At 39.7% G+C, this 25,415-nt stretch overlaps 1 protein-coding gene across 1 annotated transcript in view; it reads right to left on the minus strand.

Annotated features, from left to right (window-relative positions):
* Positions 1-636: 636 nt before the first annotated feature.
* C4H18orf63 (chromosome 4 C18orf63 homolog) overlaps positions 637-25,415 on the minus strand; it is a 36,956-nt gene continuing 12,177 nt past the window's right edge. The window contains exons 7-15 of the mRNA XM_065932902.1: positions 24,025-24,134; positions 23,002-23,098; positions 22,803-22,888; positions 21,728-21,911; positions 14,866-15,879; positions 8,941-8,992; positions 5,348-5,423; positions 1,229-1,265; positions 637-729 (exon numbers count right to left, since the gene is read on the minus strand). Of these exons, the coding sequence (XP_065788974.1) occupies positions 637-729; positions 1,229-1,265; positions 5,348-5,423; positions 8,941-8,992; positions 14,866-15,879; positions 21,728-21,911; positions 22,803-22,888; positions 23,002-23,098; positions 24,025-24,134 (1,749 nt within the window). The remainder of the gene's footprint in view (positions 730-1,228; positions 1,266-5,347; positions 5,424-8,940; positions 8,993-14,865; positions 15,880-21,727; positions 21,912-22,802; positions 22,889-23,001; positions 23,099-24,024; positions 24,135-25,415) is intronic.

The following is a 25,415-nucleotide window of genomic DNA, read 5'->3' on the forward strand; positions in this document are numbered from 1 at the left end:
GCATGAGGAATAATGCTTGAAAACACACAATGGTAAAGCTTCAAGGTGAATCAAATTGAGTAAAAACTAAGCCCTATAAGATAGTCCATAAAGTATAGGCATTTCATCAATATGAAAAGTGAAAGTGATAGTCGCTTAGTTGTGTCCGACTCTTTGCGATCTCATGGACTGTGGCCCGCCAGGTTCCTCTGTCCCTGGGATTCTCCAGGTAAGAACACTGGAGTGGGTGGCCTTTCCCTTCTCCCGGGCATCCTCCCAACCCAAGTGATTGAACCTGGCTCTCCTGCGCTGCAGGCAGATTCTTCACCCTCTGAGCCACCAGGGAAACCCTTCATCAATAGGCCAGTCCTAGTTTCCCCTCTTGTTTTAGCTTGGCGTCTTTGGGATGGCCGTGTCCAAGTTCAAGGTGGACACGAAAAAGAACAGAACAGCACAGCTGTTCTCTGTGGGCAGTGAGCGGTGCTGATGACAGGAGGGCGCTGACGGCCGCCGGCCTGGCCAGTACCCCCCACTCTTCTCCACTGACAGTGCTTCACATCCGAGGACTGTGTGTGTGAGTTCCTGAAATTATGAGAACCAGCAGCCTCTGACCTTAAGCTCCACGTAAATAGGAAAGTGCAATGTTCTCAGCTTGGATTAGGAACGTCCTCGCTTGGGGCCTGGCAGGGAGAGCCCGATGGGGGCCAGGCCGTGGGGAGGAGTGAATGCTGTCGGGGGCAGAGGCAGCCACTGTGAGGCCAAGAGGGCTGTGAATGTCGCACGGCCTGGGGTCACTCCCCTTGTCCCGCCTCCCCTCCCTGTAGGTCAGGGTTCTCCGCCCACCCGAGGGGTTAGAAAGGTTCACACAGTTCATTGGTTCGCAATTACTATTACAGGATAGGGCGGAGATAAATAAACGCAAAATGTTCATGGAAGAACTCAGAACTCTTTTGAAGAAGGGTGTTGTATTAGTCAACTCTCTCCAGTGAAATAAAACCCATCGGGTATATGTACTTCTCCTGTTAAACACACACGTACACACACACACATGGAGGTTTATTATGAGGAACTGCATCATGAAATTGAGCAGCCCTGTGATCTGACCCCTGGACTGTAACCTGCCAGGCTCCTCTGTCCACAGGATTCTCCAGGCAGGAACACTAGAGTGCGTTGCCATTTCCTTCTCCAGGGGATCTTCCCCAACCAGGGATCACACATGGGTCTCCTACACTGCAGGCAGATTCCTTACCGCCTGAGCCACCCAGGAAGCCGTGAGCAGCTGGTAACTGCGGGGCCAGCAGCTTAAAGGCAGTGAAAGACACTCATCTGGAGAGAAGCTGGGTTGTGGCCCTGGCTCCTCAGCCTGTAGGAAGCAGAGGTTTCCAGTGTTCACTACAGAGACTAGAGGAATGCATGACATCTCCTCTCGTTAGGCTGTGGTTAAGTCAGGACTTGTGGAACTCAAACCAGAGCCTGGAGAAGAAATGAAAGTCAAATGTGAGGGCGATGGCTAGAGTGGGACTTGGTGTGCCAACAGAGGCACGGTGGGACCTCAGAGGTGGGGTGGAGGCGGCTGACCATTTCCAGTTAAGCTGTGTGGAGAGATACACTTTTATGTACCCCAAGAAGAAATAACCATCAAAAGAGAATTAAAAGAGCCCTCAAGTTGTTCTATTTAAAGTTGATGCAGGCTCCCACATGACTCCGTAACCCACTTCACAGCTCCTTCTGTAGCCCACTTCCTCTTTCAAAGCACAAAATTCTGAATGATGGAAAAAAAAAAAAACACGTCCCTTGTTTTCTTCCCTTTAAATATCACTAGATTCCTCAGAATTTGTGACTTTAAGGACTTAAAATAATTCAAACTACCTCTGCGACAGTGTCTTCACCCACTTTCATCAGCTGCTCCTTTGTTAATTTACAAGGTAGAGACCTGAACAAGAATATCTATGATCCAACTCAAGGGGCTTCGTCTTCTGCAACAAGAGAACTGACCAGTGTCTTAAAACTTACTAGAATTCCAATGTCGTGAGAACTAAGTTGAATAAATTCTTAGCTGAACTTCCAAGACACTATTACAATTATGAAAGCGAGAAGGTAGTGGGGTTAGGAGTTGGCATTAGATATCAGTAGGCACCCACATGAGTTTGGAGGCTATTTTTATGTTCTAACCACTTATGGAAAGCAAGGCAGAATCTGTAATTCCCAATTCATGATACTCTTCCTCACTGAACAAGAGCAATAAAACACAATGACTGTGCGTGAGACCAGATTTGTAAAGAGAGATGAATGGAGAGAGAACAGAAAAATGCAACGATTTCCTCCCTCGTAAGAGATGAGAGTTTGAATTTGTCCTTGAGGCTGAACATCTTTTTCTTCTGGGAAGCCACCGCAATGGGGAAAGACCCTCTTCTGGGAAAGGAGATATTTGAAGCCATGTGGCTCTGGCTCCAACCCCTCTGCATAGTAATATGAAGGTTGTAATTATTGTGGCCAGTCACATTTCTGCAGATGGTGATCCTTTAGAGTAATTTTCTTTCCCAAATATGGATTTATACTGCAGCGTGTTGTTCAGCTGCTAAGTCGTGTTTTACTCTTTGTGAGCCCATGGACTGCAGCACGCCAGGCTTCCCTGTCCTCCAGTTTCCCAGAGTTTGCTCCATCTCATGTCCATTGTGTCAATAATGCCATCCAGCCATCTCATCCTGTCGTCCCCTCTCCTCCTGCCTTCAGTCTTTCCCAACATCAGGGTCTTTCCCAGTGAGTCAGTTCTTCGCATCAGGTGGCCAAAGTATTGGAGCTTCAGTTCAGCGACAGTCCTTCCGATGAATATTCAGGGTTGATTTCCTTTAGGACTGACTGGTTGGATCTCCTTGCTGTCCAAGGGACTCTCAAGAATCTTCTCTAGCTCAAGAGTCTTTGAACTTTCACCACAGTTCAAAAGCATCAATTCTTCCCTGCTCAAATTTCTTTATGGTTCAACTCTCACATCCAGGCCAATATTTTATTTGTCTTTGTGAAGTCGCTACATTGTTCCTCAAAGGCAGTGTTGAGAAAAGTCCCCAGACTGTAGGAAATCTAAGCAGGTCTGACCTTCACTTCTCTGCACTGGAGGAGAGGCCACTGGAAAAGAAAGAGAAAGAAGAAGTCTGGATGGCAAGGCCGGATAAGAAGGGGAAAGAATCAACTGGACTTGGGGTGGCCCATATATACGCTATACACGGGCTGTAACAAGTCTTATATGAGACAAGTCTCAGTAAGTTTAAAATAAATGACCACAGTAGACTTCCTAGAAAGCAAAAACAGAAAAAAAAAAAACATCTGGAAAAGTCATAAATATTTGAAAATTAATCAAGCTTCTAAGGAGAAATTTAGAAAAACTCAATTTAAACTGAATTGAGATGAAAGCACATGTTAAAATTATGAGATGTGCTTAAAGCATTGCCTAGAGGGACATTTATAAATGCTAAAAGTGCTTGTGTTGGAAAAGGAAAGCTCTAACATCAGTGTTCTAAGTCAGTTCACTCTCTGCATCATGCGACCACAGCCTCTTCACAGAAGCCCTTGTATCCAGCCTGTGTTCCTCTAACCCCAAGTCCCCCGTCCCTTCTGTCCAGCAGCATCTCTCACTGCTCCTTCCTCCTTGCCTCCTCCTAGCCTCACAGACCTTCTTTAGTTAGACTCACCATGCCTTTCTCTGGTTTTCTCACACACAGGTTTTCCTCTGTCTAGACCACTCTTTCTGGGCTTCCCGGGTGGAGCTAGCAGTAAAGAACACATCTGACAGTGCAGGAAGTGTAAGAGACGAGGGTTCAGTCCCCGGGTCGGGGAGATCCCCCAGAGGAGGGCATGGCAACCCACTCCAGTATTCTTGCCTGGAGAATCCCATGGACAGAGGAGCCTGGCGGGCTATGGTCCATGGGGTCACAAAGAGTCAGACATGAGTGGAGCAATTTAGCACGCATGCAGACCACTCTTTTACCTCCAGGGTGCACTACAAATTCTCACCCACAGAAATATCCTTAAAAGTCTCTTCTTTCTGGAAGACTTGCTGCTGCTCTAGATAGCTTCCATAATAGCTCATTGTATAGGGTCGGCCAAAAATTCGTTCAGTTTTTTCTGTATACTGTTGCAGAAAGAACTCTTAGGCTAACCCAACACCTCTTTTCTGGCAGCATTTAACATTTCTTAGCGGCCTGACTGCCTCTCTTCCCTGCTGGATTTGGGGAGGATTGACTGGGTCTTTTACATCTGATACATATCTGGCCCATAGAACAGTTCCTGGCAGATGTGTGTTGTGTTTTTAGCTGCTAAATTGTGTCCAACTCTTGCGAGCCCATGGACTGTAGCCTGCCAGGCTCCTCTGTCCATGGGATTCTCCAGGCAACAATACTGGAGTGGGCCGCCATTTCCTTCTCCAGGGTCCTGGCACATAGTAGGTGCTTTCTAAATATTTGACAAATGAATGAATGAAAGCCTATTTTTAGTGGGAATATGGCCACTAAGTTTTTGGTTACAGTCGACGAGGTCAGGATTTTGGGGTTACAGCTTGCGGCCAACATTGGTTATTTCCCAGCACCCACTTGCTGCTGCAGCTTAACAAGGGCCCTGAATTCCGTTTGAGGATCCACGTGGTTCCCAGGAAGCGTATGCTTACCGTGGCTCCAGTAGTTACTTAAATATTCACCTTTGAGAAAGCTCATCAGCTCTTGTGGTTTTAACTGCTTGAAACCACAGTTTCTCAATTCTGAGTTAGTGGGACTCCCTCTGAGGCTCCAGGGCCCTCCCACTTCCTCGTCTTCCCGTGGTGAGAGCTGGTGTGTGATGTTGTCCAGCAGTACCCCTCTCATGCTTCCCTGGGAGGAGGGTTTGGGAGGGCCTGGGACCCAGTGCCCTCGGAAGAGCAAAAGCAGAAACTCGGCACACATCCGAGGGAAGCATGCCTGATGTCATGAAGAAGATGAAACAGATAAGAATAAAAGAGGAAAATCAAAGGGAATTAACCTAACAGCGTCACTCCCATGACAATTTTGTGGTTGTAACACAAAAGGAAACGGCTGTCTGGCCAAGAGAAAAAAAAACGTGTCTTGCCCCGTCTAGTTGTTTAAAGAAATTGTATCGGGGTGTAGCTGATGCACGATGTTGCGTTAGTTTCAGGTTACAGTAAAGTGAATCAGCTACGGAAGTGAAAGTCGCTCAGTCCTGTCCAACTCTTTGCAACTGTGCAGTCCATAGGATTCTCCAGGCCAGAATACTGGAGTGGGTAGCCTTTCCCTTCTCCAGGGATCTTCCCAACCCAGGGGTCGAATCCAGGTCTCCCGCATTGCAGGCGGATTCTTTACCATCTGAGCCACCAGGGAAGCCACACGTATCCCCTCCTTTTCGGATTTCCAGTCCACACAGGCCATTACAGACGACCAAGGAGAGTTCCCCGTGCTGCTTCTCTGGGGGCAGGAAAGGCGTGAGGTCAGGCAGAGACACTGAAGACGCTCTGAAGGGGTCTTCTCCAGTGGTCTGGTGTCTGAGACACCGTACCCTCAATGTAGGGGGCCTGGGCTCAATCCCTGGTTGGGGAACTAGACCCCACATGACGCAACTAAGAGTTTGCATGCCACAAGTAAAGATCCTCCATGCTACAGCTAAAAACTATGACCTGAGTGCAGCAACAAAGATGGAAGATTCCACATGTTGCAACTAAGAGCCAGTGCAGCCAAAGAAATAGGTAAATGAATATCAAAGAGGAGAAGCCACATGCACACCCACGGCTGATTCATATCAATGTATGGCAAAAACCACTACAATATTGTAAAGTAATTAGCCTCTAATTAAAATTAATTAATTTTTTTAAAAAAGAAGAGACGCTTCTGAGGTACTGAACCTCCCATGTATGCTTTATAAACTCTTTTGAATTCATGATATCTTTCACAATGAGGAGATTTTTTTTTAAAGGGCAAGATGGGACTAGAAAGAAACAATTATCCCATCCTCGTCATTATAATGGTAACGTAAACAGTGTTTACTCTGTACCTCAGTCCTCACTGTTCTGTGAAGGACTCGGACTCCTGTGCCATGATCTCTTTTTGGTCTAATGTTCCGTCATTCAGCAAAGTGCAGGCAGGTTTGAAGGAAACTTGAGGGGACATTTGGTCTATTTCTATACGTCCCAGAAGATTTGCCAGTTAATTAAAGCCAGTCCAGGCAAAAGTGACCCAGTTTGACTTGGAAATTCCACTCTCCCCTTCTCCAGGAAGAGATTACACAGCCTTGTTATGTAATCAACTTTAAATGTCTGAAAATGCTTCCTTCTGAGTTACTCAGATGCTCTATGCTTTGCGGTCTCTTTTCAAACAGTGAGATGATGCATTCGAAGTCAGAAAGCTTCGGGAGACTGAGTCTAAGGGGAGCTGCCTGTTGGAAACGGTCCCCAACATCCAGAGGAAGCCGCCTACCCATTCCTCCAGCATCGCAAGGTGGAGACGCGACCTGGGAGACGCGCGTGCAGAGAGGGAGCAGCAAGGACTGCTGGGTGATGGATGCTCTTCTTGGCCCAACAAAATCTTTGTCACGTTGGCAGTACAAATACAACTTGGTGATCTCTCAAAGGAGAACCCGCCTGTTGTGTGTTAATGTTCCTATATGCGAGGGAAACTCAAAACCTTATGTTTCAATATAAATATTTTCTGATCAGGTAGAGCAAGCATTCTGGTTCTCATAGCCCCCAGATTTGAACTGCACTTGAAATCAGGTTAACTAGAGCTAAATTTAATCATTGTGCAACCGGATTGGGTGTATACAACCTGGGGTATCGAATGTCCTACTTTATGTTGTTTTTATTCTCAATTTCATCTAGTTATTTCCTCAGGGACTGCAGAGCAATAGTAGGCAGCAAAGTAATGAAATGTGGTAAATCTGGTTAAAGAGAAATATGACTAAAAATACTTTCCTTTGTTTCATCTCAGCAGCCCCATATATAGCGTGGCTTTCTTTAGTTTATGAAGTATTAAAACTAGTTCTTAGGAGAGAAAAGGCAGGCTTGGATTTATTGCTCTGGGAAACATAACTTGCTTAATGTTATAATATCTAAGAGTTCTTTGTTTTATAGATACACCGTAAAAGTCTAGGTCATAATCATTAACTGCCTTTTATGTGTGTGGGAGTGTGTGTGCACATGCGTGTGGGGGTGCGTGTGTGTGCACATGTGCATGTGTGTGGGGTGTGTGTGTGCACATGCGCACGTGTGTGGGTGTCTGTGGGTGTGTGTGCACATGTGCATGTGTGTGCATGTGTGCATGTGTGTGTGCGCTCAGGTACTCAGTCCCGTCTGACTGTAGCCCGCCAGGTCCCTCTGTCCATGGGATTTTCCAGGCAGGAATGCTGGAGCGGGCTGCCGTTTCCTTCCCCGTAACAGTGTGTAGGGACCCACTAGAAGGACACGATTCTGCTTTGAGGAGTGTCTGAAGTGTTAGCGTCTGCAGAGCTAACAATGTTAGCAAGTGTGTATACACATAGTTGGTTTCTTATCCAGTGACTGTCAGGATGAACCTCTAGACACTGAACTGCTGGGTGGAGAAGCATGAAGCAGGGCATCACTCTGGGCAGGACGAGCTGAGCCTCACAGGGCTGCCTCGTGAACCCCACACCTCAGGGGGTACTGCCGCTGCCCTTTGCCCTTGCTGCTCGCCCCCAAAGGCAGCTCTCTGCTTTCAAGCTGCTGTTACACTCTAGGAGCCCTGGGCACCCACCATCCTTCAGAGAACTGTCAGAATGCAACCGTTATGAACTGCAGCCCCATTTTACCACCTTAGAGTCCCCCAAGTAAGACCTTTCTGGCTTCTATGCTGTGTGAGGGTTTTCTATTTTTTGGTATTATTTTTCTCAAAATAACACACACACATACCCCATGAAATATAACCTACACATTAAAAAGTGCATAAACATATAGATAGAGTTTAATGGACAATTATAAAGTCAATGTTTGCATAATATCACCCAGGAGAAGAAATGAAACGGAAATTACCACTGTTCCAAAAGGACTTCCCTACCATCTATCTGCCCAGGTTACATTCCTCTTCTTCCTTGGGAGGCACCACTGTACTGGATTTTTAAACAATTTCTTTGTTTTCCTTTATAATTTTTATAATTTTATTTTCCTTTTTAAATTTCATCCCCGAGGGCTTCCCCGGTGGCTCAGTGGTAAGAATCTGCCTGCCATGCAGGAGATGCAGGATACTTGGGTTCGCTCCCTGAGTCAGGAATATCCCCTGGAGGAGGGCAAGGTAACCCACTCCAGTGTTCTTGCCTGGAGAATCCAATGCACAGAGAAGGCTGGCGGGCTACAGTCCGTGGGGTTGCAGAGTCAGACACAACTAACTTAGCACACATGCATGCATTCATCCTTAAACAACACGGTTGATCTTGTCCTCTCTTTGGACTACCCGTGAATGGAAGCTCTTTTGTTATCTTGCTTCTTTATGTTTGTAAAATTCCTAACAGTCATTTAGATTGTGTTTGAGCTATTATGAACAGGGATAGTATGAAATCTTATATGTATCGGTGCCTTTCTGGACTCTGTTCAAGTGGTTTGTTAATCTGCATACCAATACCATATTGTTTTAACTATTACAGCTTTGTATAAATCTTGCTATCTGGAGAGCAAGTTCTCCCTTCTTTTTTCCTCTAAGAGTCTTTGTTTATTCTTGACTTTTACATTCCTATATCAATTTTATAAGAAGCTTATCAAGTTCTAAAACAAACATGCTGAAATTTGGATCGAAACCTCTTTCGATTTTCCCATCGAGTTCTAATCTATGAACGTGACATAGTTTTCCATTTACTTGGATAGTATTCTTTAATGTAATTCAATAAAGTTCCATTTCTTCCCAAAGGTTTTGGTATTTCCGATAGTTTTATGTATCTGATACTATCTTAAGCTAAGTTTTGGCTTGAGGTTTCTCAGATCACCTTGGTGATACACGTTGGAGCAGAAATCCACCAGGGGGCCCTTTATAGGTCCCTGGGGGAAGAGCGCATGGAGCTGGTTACTGAGGGCTTCGCTTGACTGTGGGCACAGCCTTCAGGGTCCCAGCAAAGCGCACGTGCCGCAGTGAGTGCGCTCCTCCTCTAGGCTCTGTCTCTGCAGGCTCTGGACTTCTGCATTTGTCTCCCCTCACTCTTCAACGTCATGAAAACACAGCTCCATTTCAAGTGTGGATTATCCCATATCTTAGGAACAAAAGTGATTTTGAATTCTCTGTTTACCTTTCTGGCTTTTTTCTTAGTGTTTTTTACTGTAATTCCTTATGTCATTTTGGTTCTTGGATGTTTCTATGAACTTTAAGAAAATTCGTCCAGCATTTTTAGTTGCTTTCCATGAGGGGGTTAGCTTGAACAACCTAGCATGCCATTATCAAAAACAGGAACTCCAAAAAGGTAGTTAGTTTTCAAATTCTAATCCAGACGAGAACAAGCATTGACCAAGCTGAGAACCAAAGGGAAATGAGGGCAGTGAGGCTGTATTTTCCTCATAAAAGTCCCATATTTCTTTCTTTTTGGTAGTAATGGTAAGGGGCAGAGCTAGAACTGGATTTGGAAAAGGCAATTTATATAAAATCCTTACTCTTAGAAATAAAATCTTATAATGATTTAAATAGCATGTTTAAAAAATTCCATTATGTTATTCATCTTAGCTAAACAATTATACTGACATATGTTCCCTCTATGTGCAGACCCAGGATTTTATTTTAAAAGCCGCTTAACTCATGTTCTTCAGAGATTTAAATATTTTATTCCCAAACTATTTTAATGGTGAGATAAGTAGATATTTAATAAACCACAAAGCCAATTATTTTTTTCCCGGATTTCTCCTTGAATATGATTGCAGGTTTCAATTTTATAAAGGAATATATATTTCTTTTTTCCTACATTTGTCACCTTCTAAAACATGATATAATTTATTTGTTATGTTTACTGTTTGTCTTTCTGCCAGTGTTCACTGGTGTATCCCAAGCATCTGCAATAGCTCTTGGAACACAGCAAATACTAAATAAATGTTTGTTGAATGAAAGAATGTGAGACTTTGGGCTTCCCTAGTGGCTCAGGGGTAAAGAATCCACTTGCCAACGCGGAAGACATGAGTTTGATCCCTGATCTGGGAAGAACCCACATACCACGGAGCAACTAAGCCCGTGGGCCACAACTGCTTAGCCTGTGCTCGTGAGCCCCGGAGCTGCCACGCTGAGCCCACACACCCCAGGGCTGGTGCTCCACACCGAGAAGCCCCTGCAACGAGAAGCCCACATTCTGCAGCTAGAGAGGAGCTCCCCACTCTGCAACGAGAGAAAAGCCCACACGCCAGCCAAGACCCAGCACAGCTGAATAAATAAATAAATGAAATTATATTAGAAAAAGGCATGTGCAACTTTGAGAACAAAGGTTTTGTTAAGGGGTGAGAACTTAAAATTGTTTACATGGGTCCAGCAGTAAATGCATGTGAAGAAATGGAATCACAGAGGTAAAAGAATTTATTATTGATCCAAGCCTTTCCAGTCCTACTTACAGTCACTCTGACAGAGGGAAATATATCTATTTGAAAAATATTTCTTTCATTAAAAATAAGACACTATGACACAATGTAGGATACAACATAAGTATTTTAATCATCAACAAATAAAGACCATGACATCTTTAAGCACTTATCAATACTGACCGTTAGTAAGTATCAGCAAATACTCAATACATTGTCAGTTTCAGCATAGCAGCAGATGATGTGAAATTTGAAAAACAGCAAAAACTGGTTAGTAAACTGGCTAGTCAGATAAAAGTTAATCATTGACTAACTCATATTTCTTACTTACTTGCTATGTAAGCAATAAATAAAATATAAATAAAATGATATAAAAATTATAGTAATATATAATAAAACACAAATAAAATAGTGATATAGTAAGCAAAATTGTGAAATTTAAAATATAAAAGGTGGAAAAAAATTTTAAATGTCTATGAAGGTGAGTTTTAACATCAATTTCAGCATACTTCGTTTTTAAATGCAATGGCTGTTCTTTTCAGATTCTGCATTTAGGCAAACAAAATCATTTATTTATGGTTTTAAAGTTGTAATGGTACCAAAGAAAAATGATTTGGGGGCAGAGTTAGGGGTATCCCACAATGCATATAGATTACCAAAAATTTAAACAAGAAAATAATTAAATTTACCTTAATTAGACTTGGAATTATTCTGGCTTTCAAAATTATAATCTTTAAAATGAAACAAAAACTTCATTGATTTCTCCACTGAATTTGAGCACAATGTGGCCTGAATATGGACTAGTAAATTATCAATCAATTTATCTTTATAGTAAATCATATATACATACACATATATGTATATGCATTTATATGTTATATATGTATATATATATGGTAAATTTTCATTTAGATATTATAAATATTACAAGATGAAAAATAAACCTATTCTATACCAGAAAATAGACTGATCCTAACATAAGCAGGCTTTTGCCATGTAGGCTAATATTTATCTAAAGAAACACTTTCCTATAAATTCTAAGTTTTAGACACTAATGGAATGAAGGAAGGGCTATCAAGATTTTGTATATAATGAACAGGAGGATACAATACACTACTTGGTCAAGTGGATTTATCTTTTTAAATTATTTTGCTAAGTCTAATAGTAAAATAAGTTTTAACTCCTGAGGCATGCTAACGGAACAGCGACAGGAAGGCAGTCTAGAGATACATGGGACAGCAGGAACACTGGTTTCAGGAATGAGTATGTGTTGTGAATGACTGATCAAGTCACCAAATATTTATCCTTATTAACAGCACTGCCATAAACAAATATTTTCACCATAGCCTCACAAAGTGACATACTGTTTTTTACTGCAGTCTACTAGTTGTTCATCATACTAGTTTTAGAATGAGAAAGACATATTCAAAACAGGGTTTAAAGCAGATGTACTTCCCTATGAAAATGGTAAAATAATTATAGAGATAATTCTGGAAAATAGAAATTTTTACAGCAAAGGTATACAGTAAACTAACAAGGTACAATTTCAAGAGCATTAATTATATTTACAGTTTTGAAATAAAATTTGTGTTCATTTTTGCCTTTAATAGCAATGGTTTAGTGAAGTAGTAAAAGCAACAAGTCACACTAAAAAAATCTAAGTTCAACTTATATTTGACTCTCTACTAGCTCTTTTTTAATGAAGGACTATTTCAGTGGGACATCAATAAGGATTTTTGGTTTCTTTAAATATCTTACCACAACAATTATATCACATTTTGTAAATTAAATATCTAAAATGTTTGAAAGCCAGAATAATACTTGTTAGAACAGAAGCTCCATTTCGGTTTCCCTCTTTTTAAAATATTAAACCAAATTTCATTATTGACATTTGCTTCGATATATTTATACTTCTGCATCTTGGCCAGGAACCCAGAATGGAATGGGACTGCTGGACACTAGACCACCCAGTCAATTGCAGTCTTATCATTGCAAGACTGAACGAATAAAATCTCCCTCCAGTATCCTGATTATATGATTGAAGGCTCTAGTTCTCCTGTGAAATCGATTTTATTTTTATGGAAGGCTTCCTGTTAGTTTGCTTATTAAACTAAAATGAAATGTAGTGATTCAACAAAGATATGGTAGACCTTCAAAATGTAATGTATATAAACACATTCTTTTCTTTTTCTTTAAAAATATTCTATGGTTTATCTGTAAGAGAAAACATATTTAGGGTAAAACCAAATGATGGGCTGAATTCGCTTTAAATTAGTATAGTAAAAAAGTGTGTCAGTGATAAACAGATGAAACAGAGTGGCAAAATATTAACAATTCTTGAAGCAGGGTGATAGGTACTCAGAGGTTTTTTATACTATTATCCATATGTTCTGTGGTTGAAAATTTTAATAGTAAAAATAAAGAATCCAAGGAAGTTTCAATAGTAAAAATAGTAAAGGTAAAATAAAGACATTTCCAATGAACAAAACTAGTGTATAACTGGACATTTTGCAAAGATCTGTACCAGACTAATTATGTAATGTGTGTTGTTACAGTGAAAAGTTGGGAACAACTTAAATGTCAATCATTAGGAACAGTCAAATACAGTAGCAATGTATTTGGTAGCAATGGAATACTATCCAGCGATGAAAAAGCCTGTTGAGTGAAAAAGTGTTTCCACAGCAGCACAGGGAGCCTGATTCCATGTTCACAGGAGGGTGTGCATGTCCATCCATTTTCAGAGCGGTCATCTCTGCAAAGAGGAATTGCAGATGGTTCTTTACGTCTAACCTTTTCTTGGGCCTGTTCTGTATTATTCAAAAACCTTGCAGGCATATATATTAATTTTATATTTGGGGGATATTGTTTTCTATAATGATATCCTATGATTTTTCTCATCATGTTATTCTTCCTAGCTGATGGAATTATTTTTTTAATTGTTAAAAATTGTGTTAGGTCTTATGTGATTCAAAGAGGGCTTCCCAAGTGACTCTAGTGATGAAGAACCTGTCTGCCAATGCAGGAAACTCAAGAGATATGGGTTTGATACCTGGGTTGGGAAGACTCCCTTGAGAAAGAAATGGCAACCTACTCCAGTATTCCTGCCTGGGAAATTCCATGGACAGGGCATGGAGGGCTATATTCCATGGAGTCACAAAAGAGTTGGATAGGACTAAGAGACTAAATAACAAAAAATTCAAAGTGGCAAAGTGCTATACTTCTAAAACAATATGAAAATCAGAGTAGATTTCATTATCTTAAACAATGGAAATAAAAAAATTTTCCTCAACCACCTACTGGTTGTTTAAAGAAAGAAAAAAAAAACTACATGAAACATAAAATTATAAAATAAATGAAAATATACTTAATTATCTTTTGGTTAATTCAAATCAGGCTAAAATTCTATTAATTATGGAAAGAAATAGCATTTGGAAGAGAAAATAAGAAAATGCTTTCTAACTTGTTCATAATAAACTTGAACTGAAAATATTCCAACAATTCTATGCAGAAAAATATTTTTGTATATTTTAGTAACATGTCTGTTCTTAAACGGATGGCAGGACAAAATAAAATGCTTTTTCCAGATGCATGATTTTGTGATTTCAGAGCTGTGGACTAGCATTTTCAGCTAAATCTCACGTTTAACTCTAGTCAGCACTGTAAAATTCTTTGGAGTAAACTTGAACTTAATGATTAACTTTGGAAACATCATTTGAGGTTAGTTATCTCGGGGGAGAGTCCAAAAAGTAGGTGTTCTAACGGCTGTGAAATCTTACATCTTTAGGCAGTCTGTTGCTGCAGTACCCTCCTCTTAGTCTGCCGAGACCCCAGGACAGTGGGTGGGAGCCAGCGATGGGACCCCTCTACCTCACCCCTCTTTAAGGACCTCTTAAAACACACCACAGCTGCTGCGCACAGTCCTTCGTCAAGGGCTGTACTGTCCCCACCATTTACTATTTCCTAGATTTTAAGGCTTCAAGGATTAAAGGTAGCTCCTTTGGTACATGAGATTGGGGACCCCTAATCTTGGTGATTCCAATTTGGGTGATGTCACAAAAAACAACTCAGAAGATATCAGCGAAGTTACCTGCTGGATATTTCCTTCTTTCACATCCATGTCCTAAGCTTTAGGAATGAGAGACTTCTTGGGTTTTGATTCGTCCAAGTGATATATCTGTAACCAGATTGAAGAATCACATTTTATTATAAATTAATTGTATATACTTTCAGGTGTGTTAGATACTCTGATTTTCAGTGTGTATCTAGAAGATCTTTGGCAAATCATTTATATCTTTATTTGGGGGGTTTAGAAGTGTATCACATGATGAGGGGCCCCAGATTAAAATTGCGTTTTGGTTTTTTACCTGCTTCCTAGAAGCACGGGATTGTCCACAAAGGACAGTATTGGAGTGAGGCTTCTTTGACGTTTTTGGAAAGTCCTGACATAACTTCTTTTTAGACCTGGGGACTGTTCTGCTGACTGTTAATTGGTGGTCAGTTACATCCGATTCTTTAGTCTGGTCAATTGACTGCGGCTCTAGCAGTTGGGAATCTTCCGGATCTGTGTCTGATTCAAAAATATGTGGCTGACTTTTCACTTTTAGTGACTCATGGCTTTTCCCTAGAATCTGTGTTATATATTTGCTTGTCAAATTCTCTTTTCCATTCACTTGGGAGCCAACAGCACTTTTTATTACACCTAAATTGCTAGTTGGCATCTGAAATACTGAACTATTAGACAGTTGTTTACTTTCACTTGAACTCATGATCAATGATCTTCTACTAGAAAGGGGATTTTTTGTCATATTTCCATGGGACTCAGTGTTTTTTTCTTGCCGAGATCTACAACTCTTGAGATTTAGATTTTTAGCCTTCATCTGAATGCTATGATTACGTTTTTTAGTAGTTGGATCTAAATTCGGTTTATCGTCCTGGATCTCACTGGATTTAAGGGAAAACAACTTAGATTCTGTATCAACACGTTTTCTTCTCAGGTTCTCAGGTGGTAAGATACTTTTGTTCATCTGTAATGATCGACTTTTGAAAACTGGTATGAATTTAGGGGCAATATTCCGTTGGGGGCTAAAGTCTGTGTCTTGAGCTTGAGCACTTCCTCTGTTGGGCGTGTGTACTCCCGGTACTAGTGCGGCCTGGTCGGACAGCGGTTTCTTGCTGCTCTGCACAGACTCGGGGTGGAGGCGCAGAGCCGAGGACCCCGCGGGCTTCGGCCGGCTGGCCGACGGCGCCCCCTTGTGGCCCGCAGCTGCTGAGCACGGCGGGAAGCTCGGAGCCCGGGCGGGTCCTGCGGAAGGGGCTGGAGCTGGAGCCGACCTGAACCTCTGTTCAGCCGTTAGATTTGGCAGCTTGACTTTGTTTTCCTGAAAGGATAAACATTAGGAAATGTAAAACTGTCCTTAAAGGAAAAGAAATAATTTATAAAATATCATCAAGATAGAATAAAAAGTAACACTACAGTGTATAGAACAGCTAAAGAAAAGCAAAAAACAAATGGGCCTTATTGAGGACATGTGTGTTTCTTATGACTTTTTATCCTACTTTCGATACTATCCATAAAGGTTAATGTTTTCAGATGAAGTTATGTTCTAAACTGTAGTAAATGAACTGTAAAACCCATACACTTAGCTACTACTGTTGTGCTTCAAACGTGCTCATGCGTCTTTCTCTCTTCTCTCCGTTTTTTTCCCTTTCAGTTTCCCAAAGATCATTTATCAGTATTTGTCACCAAAAAAAAAAAAAAAAAAAAAAAAAAGAGGACAATGTAGCGCTCTTATCTTTTAGTGTGCATGTTCACTCTCCCTAAGTAAATACTAGACTCTTTGAGGGCAGGAAAACCATGAGTTACTTACTCGTACATCCTTCATATTCTTAAATCCTCCACACAGTTACTAACAAAACACTTATCCAAAGAAATTAAAGTAATGGGAGAGGCATTTACACTGGGCCTTTCAGGGTAAGTGCGATATTGACGATAGGGCACTGACTGTCTTAATCATTCTGTCTTCTCATTGCCTACTAGAGTGCTGGTACCTGGGAACGTTTTGGAAACTGACTTGACAAACTGATTTGTCAAACTGACTTGTCAGATATATCAAGGAGAAACAAGCGTTCATAGTCTTCTTAAACAAATTGTGGTTAAAAAAATATAAAACATCAAATAATACCATTTTAACCATTTTTAAGCATACAATTCAGTGGCATTAAGTATATCCCCCACTGTACTTCTGCTGTGTAATCATCACTACTATCTATTTATAAAACTTTATGCCAAACGGGAACTTTGGAGGCTTTAAGCAATAACTCTGTTTCCTTCTCTTAGCACTCTTTCTAGAGCCTAGAAACCTAAAATGAACATTTTCTCCTTTGCAGCTAGGATTCAGGATGTGACTTAAGATCAACCAATCAGATGCACTCATAGAATATTTGGAAGAAAGGAGTGAGGTAAAGTCATGCTTCTGTAGTTTCTGCTGAAAGGTCTACTTATGGATGACTTTGGAATTTGGGTGGCAGAGTGAGCAGAAGTCCAAGTGTCCACTCACCAGCTTTGTAGATGTCTGGAAACAGAGCTTAGGACAGTCACTTTCCTGGCATGGATCACATTCGGTAAACACACCACATGCGCTTTACCACACACCACCCACCTCACCCTACGAGGCTTTCCTCTGTACACAGGTGCTACCACGGGGAGGATGATTTCTAAATTTGCATAAAATTCTATCTCAAAAAGATGCTTTGTCAGAAGTGACTAAATCATCTTAAAGTGCCTAGACTGAATATTTTCTGTTTGACAAAAATATGGTTCAAGAATTAAGTTGAAAGCAACTACAGAAAATCCAAGAACATTTTTAGACTCTTGGTTTTTATAAACTGTAATAACTGTTAAACAGCATCCATATTACTTGAGATACAAAAAGAAAAACTCAATCTAGGCAGATTTATATAATAGGTTACTTGTATTCTGATATAAAACTCATCTAGAATATGTATCTGAAACGTTTACATTCATGTCCAGTTTTGTCTTCAGGAATACACCTAAATATACCTGAATATTTTCCAGGAATATACCTCTGATGGAAATAATTTCCAGGGGCTTTTTTTTGCCCCCGAGCCTGCCAATATATTATTTATGCATTCTTTCAATTTTTAAAATATAGTAAATAGCTCAAAGGGGGAAACCTCTAGGTTTATATTAAAAAAATCTTTAAAGGCTACAAAAAGGGCTTATGCAAACAGCAGATGAAATCATAAATAATTCACAGAACTTAAAATACATAAATTGTCAACTAACCAAAGATTTGTGAAATAATAACCTGAGAGAAAACATATGCTTTACCACATTATGACCACTATTCTGCCAGGTGTCACTGTGGCTTAGGTGACTTTTAATTTCTAGAACTGCATACAATTTATATAACTTTGTACATTAATGTAAAATTACAGAGGGAAATAAAAAGCTTTAACCTATATTTAAATAGATATCAAATAGAGGTCCAGAATTAAGGAAATATTTAAATAAAGCTTGAAGACTAACCAAAATGATGGATCATATGTGCTTTATCTATTAAAATTTGGTTCTGTGCCTTGCACCACCTGAGTGCTTCTTTAATTAAAGTCGAACCAGGATTCAGTTAAGCTCAGATTTAGCTAGAGGTTTGTGGGAAATATGGGTCTTGGAAGAAAGTGTTACGTTTCAAAGATATGACAACAGGGAAACCATCATTCAAATGAAAAAAAATGGAACATTTTTCAGGATAAATGATCCATTTTTTCCAGCAAATAACTGGCATAAATAAAAGGGAAAAGAATTTGGGATGTTATATAATAAGATATCTAAAAGATATAACAACCAAATTAAGTGAATCTTGCTTGGATTCTGATTTAAACAAAACCTGGAAAATAAATCTTTGAGATAGATAGGGAGTTAGTATGAACTAGGCTCAGATGGTAATAAATCTGCCTGCAATGCAGGAGACCCGTTTTCAATCCCTGGGTGGGGCAGATCCCCTGGAGAAAGGAACAGCTACTCACTCCAGTATTCTTGCCTGGAGAATCCCACGACAGAGGAGTCCATGGGGTTGCAAAGAGTTGGACATGTCTGAGCAACTAAGTACACACACACAGAGGAATTGCTGTAAATAATTTTTTAAAAAGCTCTTATCAGAAAAGACACATATTAATACTAAAGTCTTTACAGATTAAATAATAGTACATCCTGGATTTGTTTTAAAATATTACAGTTTACCCCGCATTCCAAAAATGTCAAGGAGTAACCAGATGGTAGGCATACAAGAGTTCATTATACTATAGCAACTTCTTTTATGTATCTTGGAGAATTCTCATTAAAATTTTTTTTTTAAAGCTAATTGGGCTAGGCACTGCTGCTAATTTATGAAACCCTTTTTTAAGTCAGTTGAGTTTTGTCAAACAGTTTGATCCATTTATTTTTCATTTTTTAAATTTATTCTTTTTTAGTACTGCATGACTCTTAGAGCTAACAAGGTGGTAGCAATAACAGAAACTAACATTTATTGAAGGTTTAAATACAAGCATCTGTTCCAAGAAGGATTATCTAATCTAAAAATAAAACCCACAAAACCCTGTGTAGTCTGGCTCTGGGAAGGAAACGGTGATATGCTGCGTAGAGCTCCTTCCAGAAAGGGGGATCCCCGCTGCTGGGTGCTATCAGCAAACTTCCTTTGGCAGTCAGTCCCTGCAGAGATGGCCTTGGTTATGGACGCCCATCTCACTCAAGAATTTGCCTGTCTCGAGGTGGCCCAAATCTAACAACAGATTGGAAGGAGGCATAAAGCCCTGCTATTTTGGCCAATGCAGAACCACCGTGATTGGCCATTTTAGTACCTGCTTTGGTTTTGACTTCTCCCTTCACCCAATCTTCCTTCCCTGCCTCTCATGGGTGTTGATTCCAAGGGTAGTTCTCAACAATCATCACACACACTGGACTCTGTTTCAGAGCAGGCTTCCCGAAGAGCCCAATTTGTGATGAGCACTAGCATTACCACTACTGCGATGCCCCATTTTACAGTTGGGGGAACGGAGGCACAGAGAGATCAAATAACTTGTCCAAGATTATACACAGGCTTCCCTTGTGGTTCAGCTAGTAAAGAATCCACCTGCAATGCGGGAGACCTGGTTTCAACCCCTGGGTTGGGAAGATCCTTTGGAGAAGGGAAAGGTTACCCACTTAAGTATTCTGGCCTAGAGAATTCCATGGACTGTATAGGTCATGGGGTCGCAAAGAGTTGGACATGACCGAGCAACTTTCACTTTCAAGATTAAATAAGTAATAAGGGGTTCAAACCCAGGCAGCCTGTCTCCAGAGCTTGAGATCTTAACCACAAATCTAAACTTTCCAATTTTAGAACTAAGAATCTGATTCTTCAGGTTTCAGTTTTAATTTTACAATGAGTTTAACTGTGTGGCTTTGGTTGAATAACTTGAATGCTGTGAGCTTCAGTTTCCCTTTCTGCAAAACTGAGGAAACAATTTTTTACCCCAAGAGTCTATTTTGGTAATTAAATGAGAAGGCATACAGAAGGCGCTCAATAAAACTGGGTAGGAGAAATTCTTATCATCAGCATTCCAATTGTCAGAGGCAATATAAAGACCAGAAATTCCACATAAGTGTTATTTTGCATTTGAGAAGCAAATTTTCACAAATACATTGTCTGCATTCACCATTTCCAAAACAGACATGGGCTAGAAATATTAGGTAGTCAATAAATATATAAACATATTTGATAAAAGTACATGATGTAATGACACGTCTTGGAAATTCTTCAGATTTAGACTTGGCCAACAACTAAACTCTTTAAAATGTTATGTCTGGTCAAAATTTTAAGATTCATGAAGTTCAAAAAGACATCAGCTGGTATTCATCCACCTACACGCCCTTCCAGCAAAATGGCCTTACCCACAGTACCTGGTATCTTGGCTGTCATGCTCTTATAGCATTTATATGAGGTGTTGACCCTTAACCCAAGGACACTAGACCCCCATGCTGGCTAGTGACAGATGATGTGACCTGGCTTGAAAACATAGAGCAAAAAATGCCATCAGGCATAGTGTTGGAGCCATAGTAAGTCAACATACATGAAAGTCTAAGTCATTTGCACAGTGGAGGCTACAATAAAACAAGGCGCTAGTAAGTCAAGAAAGGAGACTCAGCAATATTCCAGTAATCCATATTATATCTCAAACTGCTCAAATTATTCAAACCTTTGTCTTTCCTTCTGATGAAAACATATTATATCTGTCATTTAAAAGAAAGATTCTTGTTGAAAAACTTAAATTAAATATCCATTTGTTCTTCCAAAGCTTCCCTTTTGATTTTGTTGCCTTTTGACAAAAATATTGTATCCTATTGTGTATGAAGATACGTCATCTTATTTTCTTCATCAGTACTGCTTCAACTGCTACTTATTATTTTTTTTATAAATAAGATTTCACTTAGCATATCATCTTACAATAAAAATGTTCTCAAGTTGTTTCGATTTCTATCAATTATTTAAAGGCTTTCTCAAAAGAACCTCAAAGAAAACTTGGATTTATATGAGGCTGCTGCTGAAGCTAAGTCACTTCAGTCATGTCCAACTCTGTGCGACCCCATAGACAGCAGCCCACCAGGTTCTCCCGTCCCTGGGATTCTCCAGGCAAGAACACTGGAGTGGGCTGCCATTTCCTTCTCCAGTGCATGAAAGTGAAAAGTAAAAGTGAAGTCGCTCAGATGTGTCCGACTCTTAGTGACCTCATGGACTGCAGCCTACCAGGCTCCTCTGTCCATGGGATTTTCCAGGCAAGAATACTGGAGTGGGGTGCCATTGCCTTCTCCTTGTATGAGGCAGATATTTCCAAATTATCTTGTAAGATCATTTATTCTTTGATTCTTTGAAAAAACACATAATGAACATATATTAAGTACCAGGAACTTAGGATATGTTCTCTGCCTTCTAAGAAGTCACATTACATTAATTAGAAGAAATAGACCAACAACTACCATAATACCAAGGTAAATACAATAATAAAAGGAACGACAGTACAAAAAAAACAAAGAGTATCAGGGAAACACTGAATGGAGGGAAGAGACCCAGCACAGTGGGTTAGGCTGTCCATCGCTGACAGCAACGATCCAAGCAACACACGTGCAGAGCGTGTCCTAGAGAACTCGGTAGGACATGGAAAACTACTCACCTGCAAATGCAGTGTGGTTAGTTCTTGTGTGTAGTAGCACGGTTTAGTTGTCATCTTTATGGGAAATCCACATATATGGGGCAGTTTAGATTTTAAATCTGAAAGAAAGCTTTTCAACACACCTTCCATATCTACCCTTGGAAAGAACTGTATGGGTTGACTTCTGATGCAACTGAGAGGGTACCTGAACATTGTTAAAGAACAATGGAGTATTTTTTTGCAGATAGGAGACAGCATTTTTTTTTAACTGATGTAAAAAGGTCTTAAAATTGTAACTGCTAAAAAGGCACAAATAACTAAATCCTAGCTACTTTAAATTTTAACTTTCACAATAGAAACAACTCACAGTAGTACCCTTATTACTATATGGCTCTCGCCACAGACTGGCAAATTAATGATTTATAGAAAAGACATTATGATCTTCATAGATTATAAATGTAAATATTCACAGTAAACAATAAACAGGTAGCATTTCTAGGAACAGTAAAAATTCAGCACAGAGAAACACCACATATGAATTGCATTCAAGCTCTGAATGTGGTTCTTTGAGCAAAGCAGTTAGCTTTTTCAGATATAAAACATTCTGAAGACTTGGAATAATCACTTGGCATTTAATGAAGGGTAATAATTGATAGCTGTTAACTTCAACTTTATATTAAGATTTGGGTTAGGAAATATAGAATACAGAAGGAGAACACTAGGATCCTCCCTCTTCCTTTTAGAGACCAGCTGGTCAGAATACAAAGAAACAAATACAATGAAACCAGTATTAATTAACATGGGAGAGTTTCGCCTGAGTACTTGTGCTCTCTCTGTGTGTAGATTTTTAAAAATAACATCAAGAAAAATATTTTCTCAAATCAATGAGGTGCATTAAGTGCTATTTAAATCCTCTAAACTTTGCCTGTGAAATTATTCTCCAAAAAAGAAATTTTCATTCTTTCAATTCCACCCTTTCAGTAGGCCACCAGAGGGAGTCCTTGGCTAAGGAGAATCCTATATAATTATTTTGTTCCTTTCCACTAGGAGTCATGCCTTGATCCTAGGGTGGGCAGAGAGCATCTGTAAAGGATATGTGAAGATCCTTTCTCCTATCATTTTGAAGTAGATGCTACAGTATATTTTAATAGTTCCAAGGTCTTCTGGAAGCTTATAGCCGTACTAAAAATTAAGAACAAAGTTGAAATTCTTTTGAGTTAAAGCTAAAGTTAAGGTTAAATTACAAGAAGCAAAATTAAATAGCTACTAATGTAATATATATTTCTATTCCTTACCAGGCCATCCCAGTGCATCCGGAAATCTTCATATGAGTGGAAAGGACAGTCAGGGGGTATGGAGTGAAGAATATTTATCATTCGTCCCATTTTCATACTATGAAAAACACAGTTGGTAAAATATTATGAGCCGGTGCTTAGACAGGGAGCTTCCCAGGTGGCACTATAGTGTAAAGAAACCGCCTGCCAATGCAAGAGATATAAGGGAACTGGTTTCGATTCCTGGGTTGGTTTAAGTCAACTATGTGATTTGGAAAGCATTCAAAAATTTTAGCAACTATCAACATATAAGTAATAAGCTACTCATTTGCTCCCAGTCCTAAATTAACATTGTATTAAATTCTTAATAAAGAACTGTTAGGAAAAACAAAGTTGAACTGATGCAAACAATACGCCAGTTACAAACACCAAACTCTGTGTGGCAACTATACAGTGTTGCCACACAGAGGTAGGCCTGGTAATTTTAGACTTTAGGGAAAAGTTTGTTAAGAGTTGAATGAATCGGAAGCAAATCTATGTTCCCTATCTACCTCTTCTCTGCTTCTCTGCTTCAATGACCAAGTTATAATGCAGATTCCACTACTTAAAGTTCTTCCTAATCTGGTTAAAATTTCATGCTAATAGTCATATTTATGTTAGTAACAAGTCATTTTTTTCCCTTGAAGATAGTGCAAACTTATAACTTAGCTCAAATCAAATGATAATGAATCATTAATTATATGTACACGTTTATAAGGTTTTATTGATGTTATAGATAGTTGTAATTTCATAATGAGATATCTAGAAATTTTACTGTTTTAAAATGAGGTCTAATAAAGATACAAATGTGTAATAAAATTATTTTAGTAATTAGATGGTTTCTGCAAGTATGACAATATTGTTTCAATATCTTTTTAAAGTTATAGTTCAGTTTCCAAAATTCACAAAAATGGTTTATACTTTGCACATAATAATGTTGAAGCAAAATAGGAGAAAACTACTATATCCCAAACTCACCCCAGATAATACAAACTGAAATCTCACCTTGGCAGAACGTAGCACCAGTTGCTTAAAATGGACTGTTCCTCAATAATAGCACTCTGGTTAGTTTCAAAATTCTTTATAATACTCTGAGAAATATCAAATTCTCTTAGCTTTTGATAGAAATAAGAATTTAATGCATAAGTCCTCCAAAGAATTTGGCAAACAAAAGGAAACATTTAAAAACACAGATTTCATTAAAATAAAAAAAAAGAAAGATTTATCACACATACACCATCAGTTAAGAAACAGTTTCAAAGTCTGTTACATTGAATCATGTATAACCACTTTACACAAGGTAATCAGTGTTTCATCTCACCCCTTTTCCTCCTCTACACAGTTTATCAAATATTTCATACTTTCCCTCTTATTGTCCAAAGCCAAACTCCTATTTTGTACTTATTTGAACTGGCTTTCAGTTTCTTTAATTATGTTAAGTGGGAGTTGAATCTCTGTCCAAAGGAAGATATTTACATTCTGTCAGAATAGCTTCTTAATTAAATTTTAAACAAATTTTTTAAAGTAGAGGACAAGGATGTGTTAGGAAGTTACACCTTCCTCTGGTCTTCTGGAAGCAAGAGGACAGAACCAACAACTGCACTCTCTTTTTGTATCCCTTCTCCAAGATCTGGAATGCTTTTTTCTTTGGTGCTCAGGTGCCCTGTCTGTGGCAACTACTTGCCACTTACAGTTTCCTCACTCTGGGTAGTGTGGGCCATTTTCTTACAGCAAGGCAGAGGTTGGAGAGACCTCAAGTGAGGTGCAAAATAAAATATTAATGGGTCGAGGACACTGTGTTTAGAGAGACCGTTTCACATCCCTCGCTCTTATTCATTCATCTTCGGGGAAACAACATTCTAAGTCTACTGCCTGCTGCTTCTCAATGAACTCCAGCTGACCCAGCCAATTTTCCAATTCTTGGACAAGCCATCAGCATTATAACAAGGCCCTGGCTTAAAGCACTGCCCCCACACTGATTTATCTGCATTCTGCCAATACAAACCTTACAGGCCTAGATTTAGACCCTTTTCCTCCACATTCAATGACTAATCCTGCTCTGAATTTCCATTGTGTTTCTGAGATTAATGGAGATACTCCAAATATATGTGGTGAGGCATAGTGTGGAGGTTTTAGTGGGTGAAAGATCACAGCGGTTTGGAGCCTTAGGAAGGTTCCTTGTCAGTACAAGATATTCACATTATGCCACTGACTCTGTGACAGAGAAGAACCAACCTGAAATATATGTGATAGCCCATTCTCAAGCCCTGTCTCCCAGGCCTGACCTTGAAAGGTGTAACACTTTCCATTCATATAGAGATAGGAAACTGTGGAACCTTTGTCTTGCTGGAGGTTTACAGGAAGATCATGACTTGACTGCCATGGACAGCTGCAGT

This window comes from Muntiacus reevesi, chromosome 4 (genome assembly GCF_963930625.1).
Source record: "Muntiacus reevesi chromosome 4, mMunRee1.1, whole genome shotgun sequence".
Lineage (NCBI taxonomy): Eukaryota > Metazoa > Chordata > Mammalia > Artiodactyla > Cervidae > Muntiacus > Muntiacus reevesi.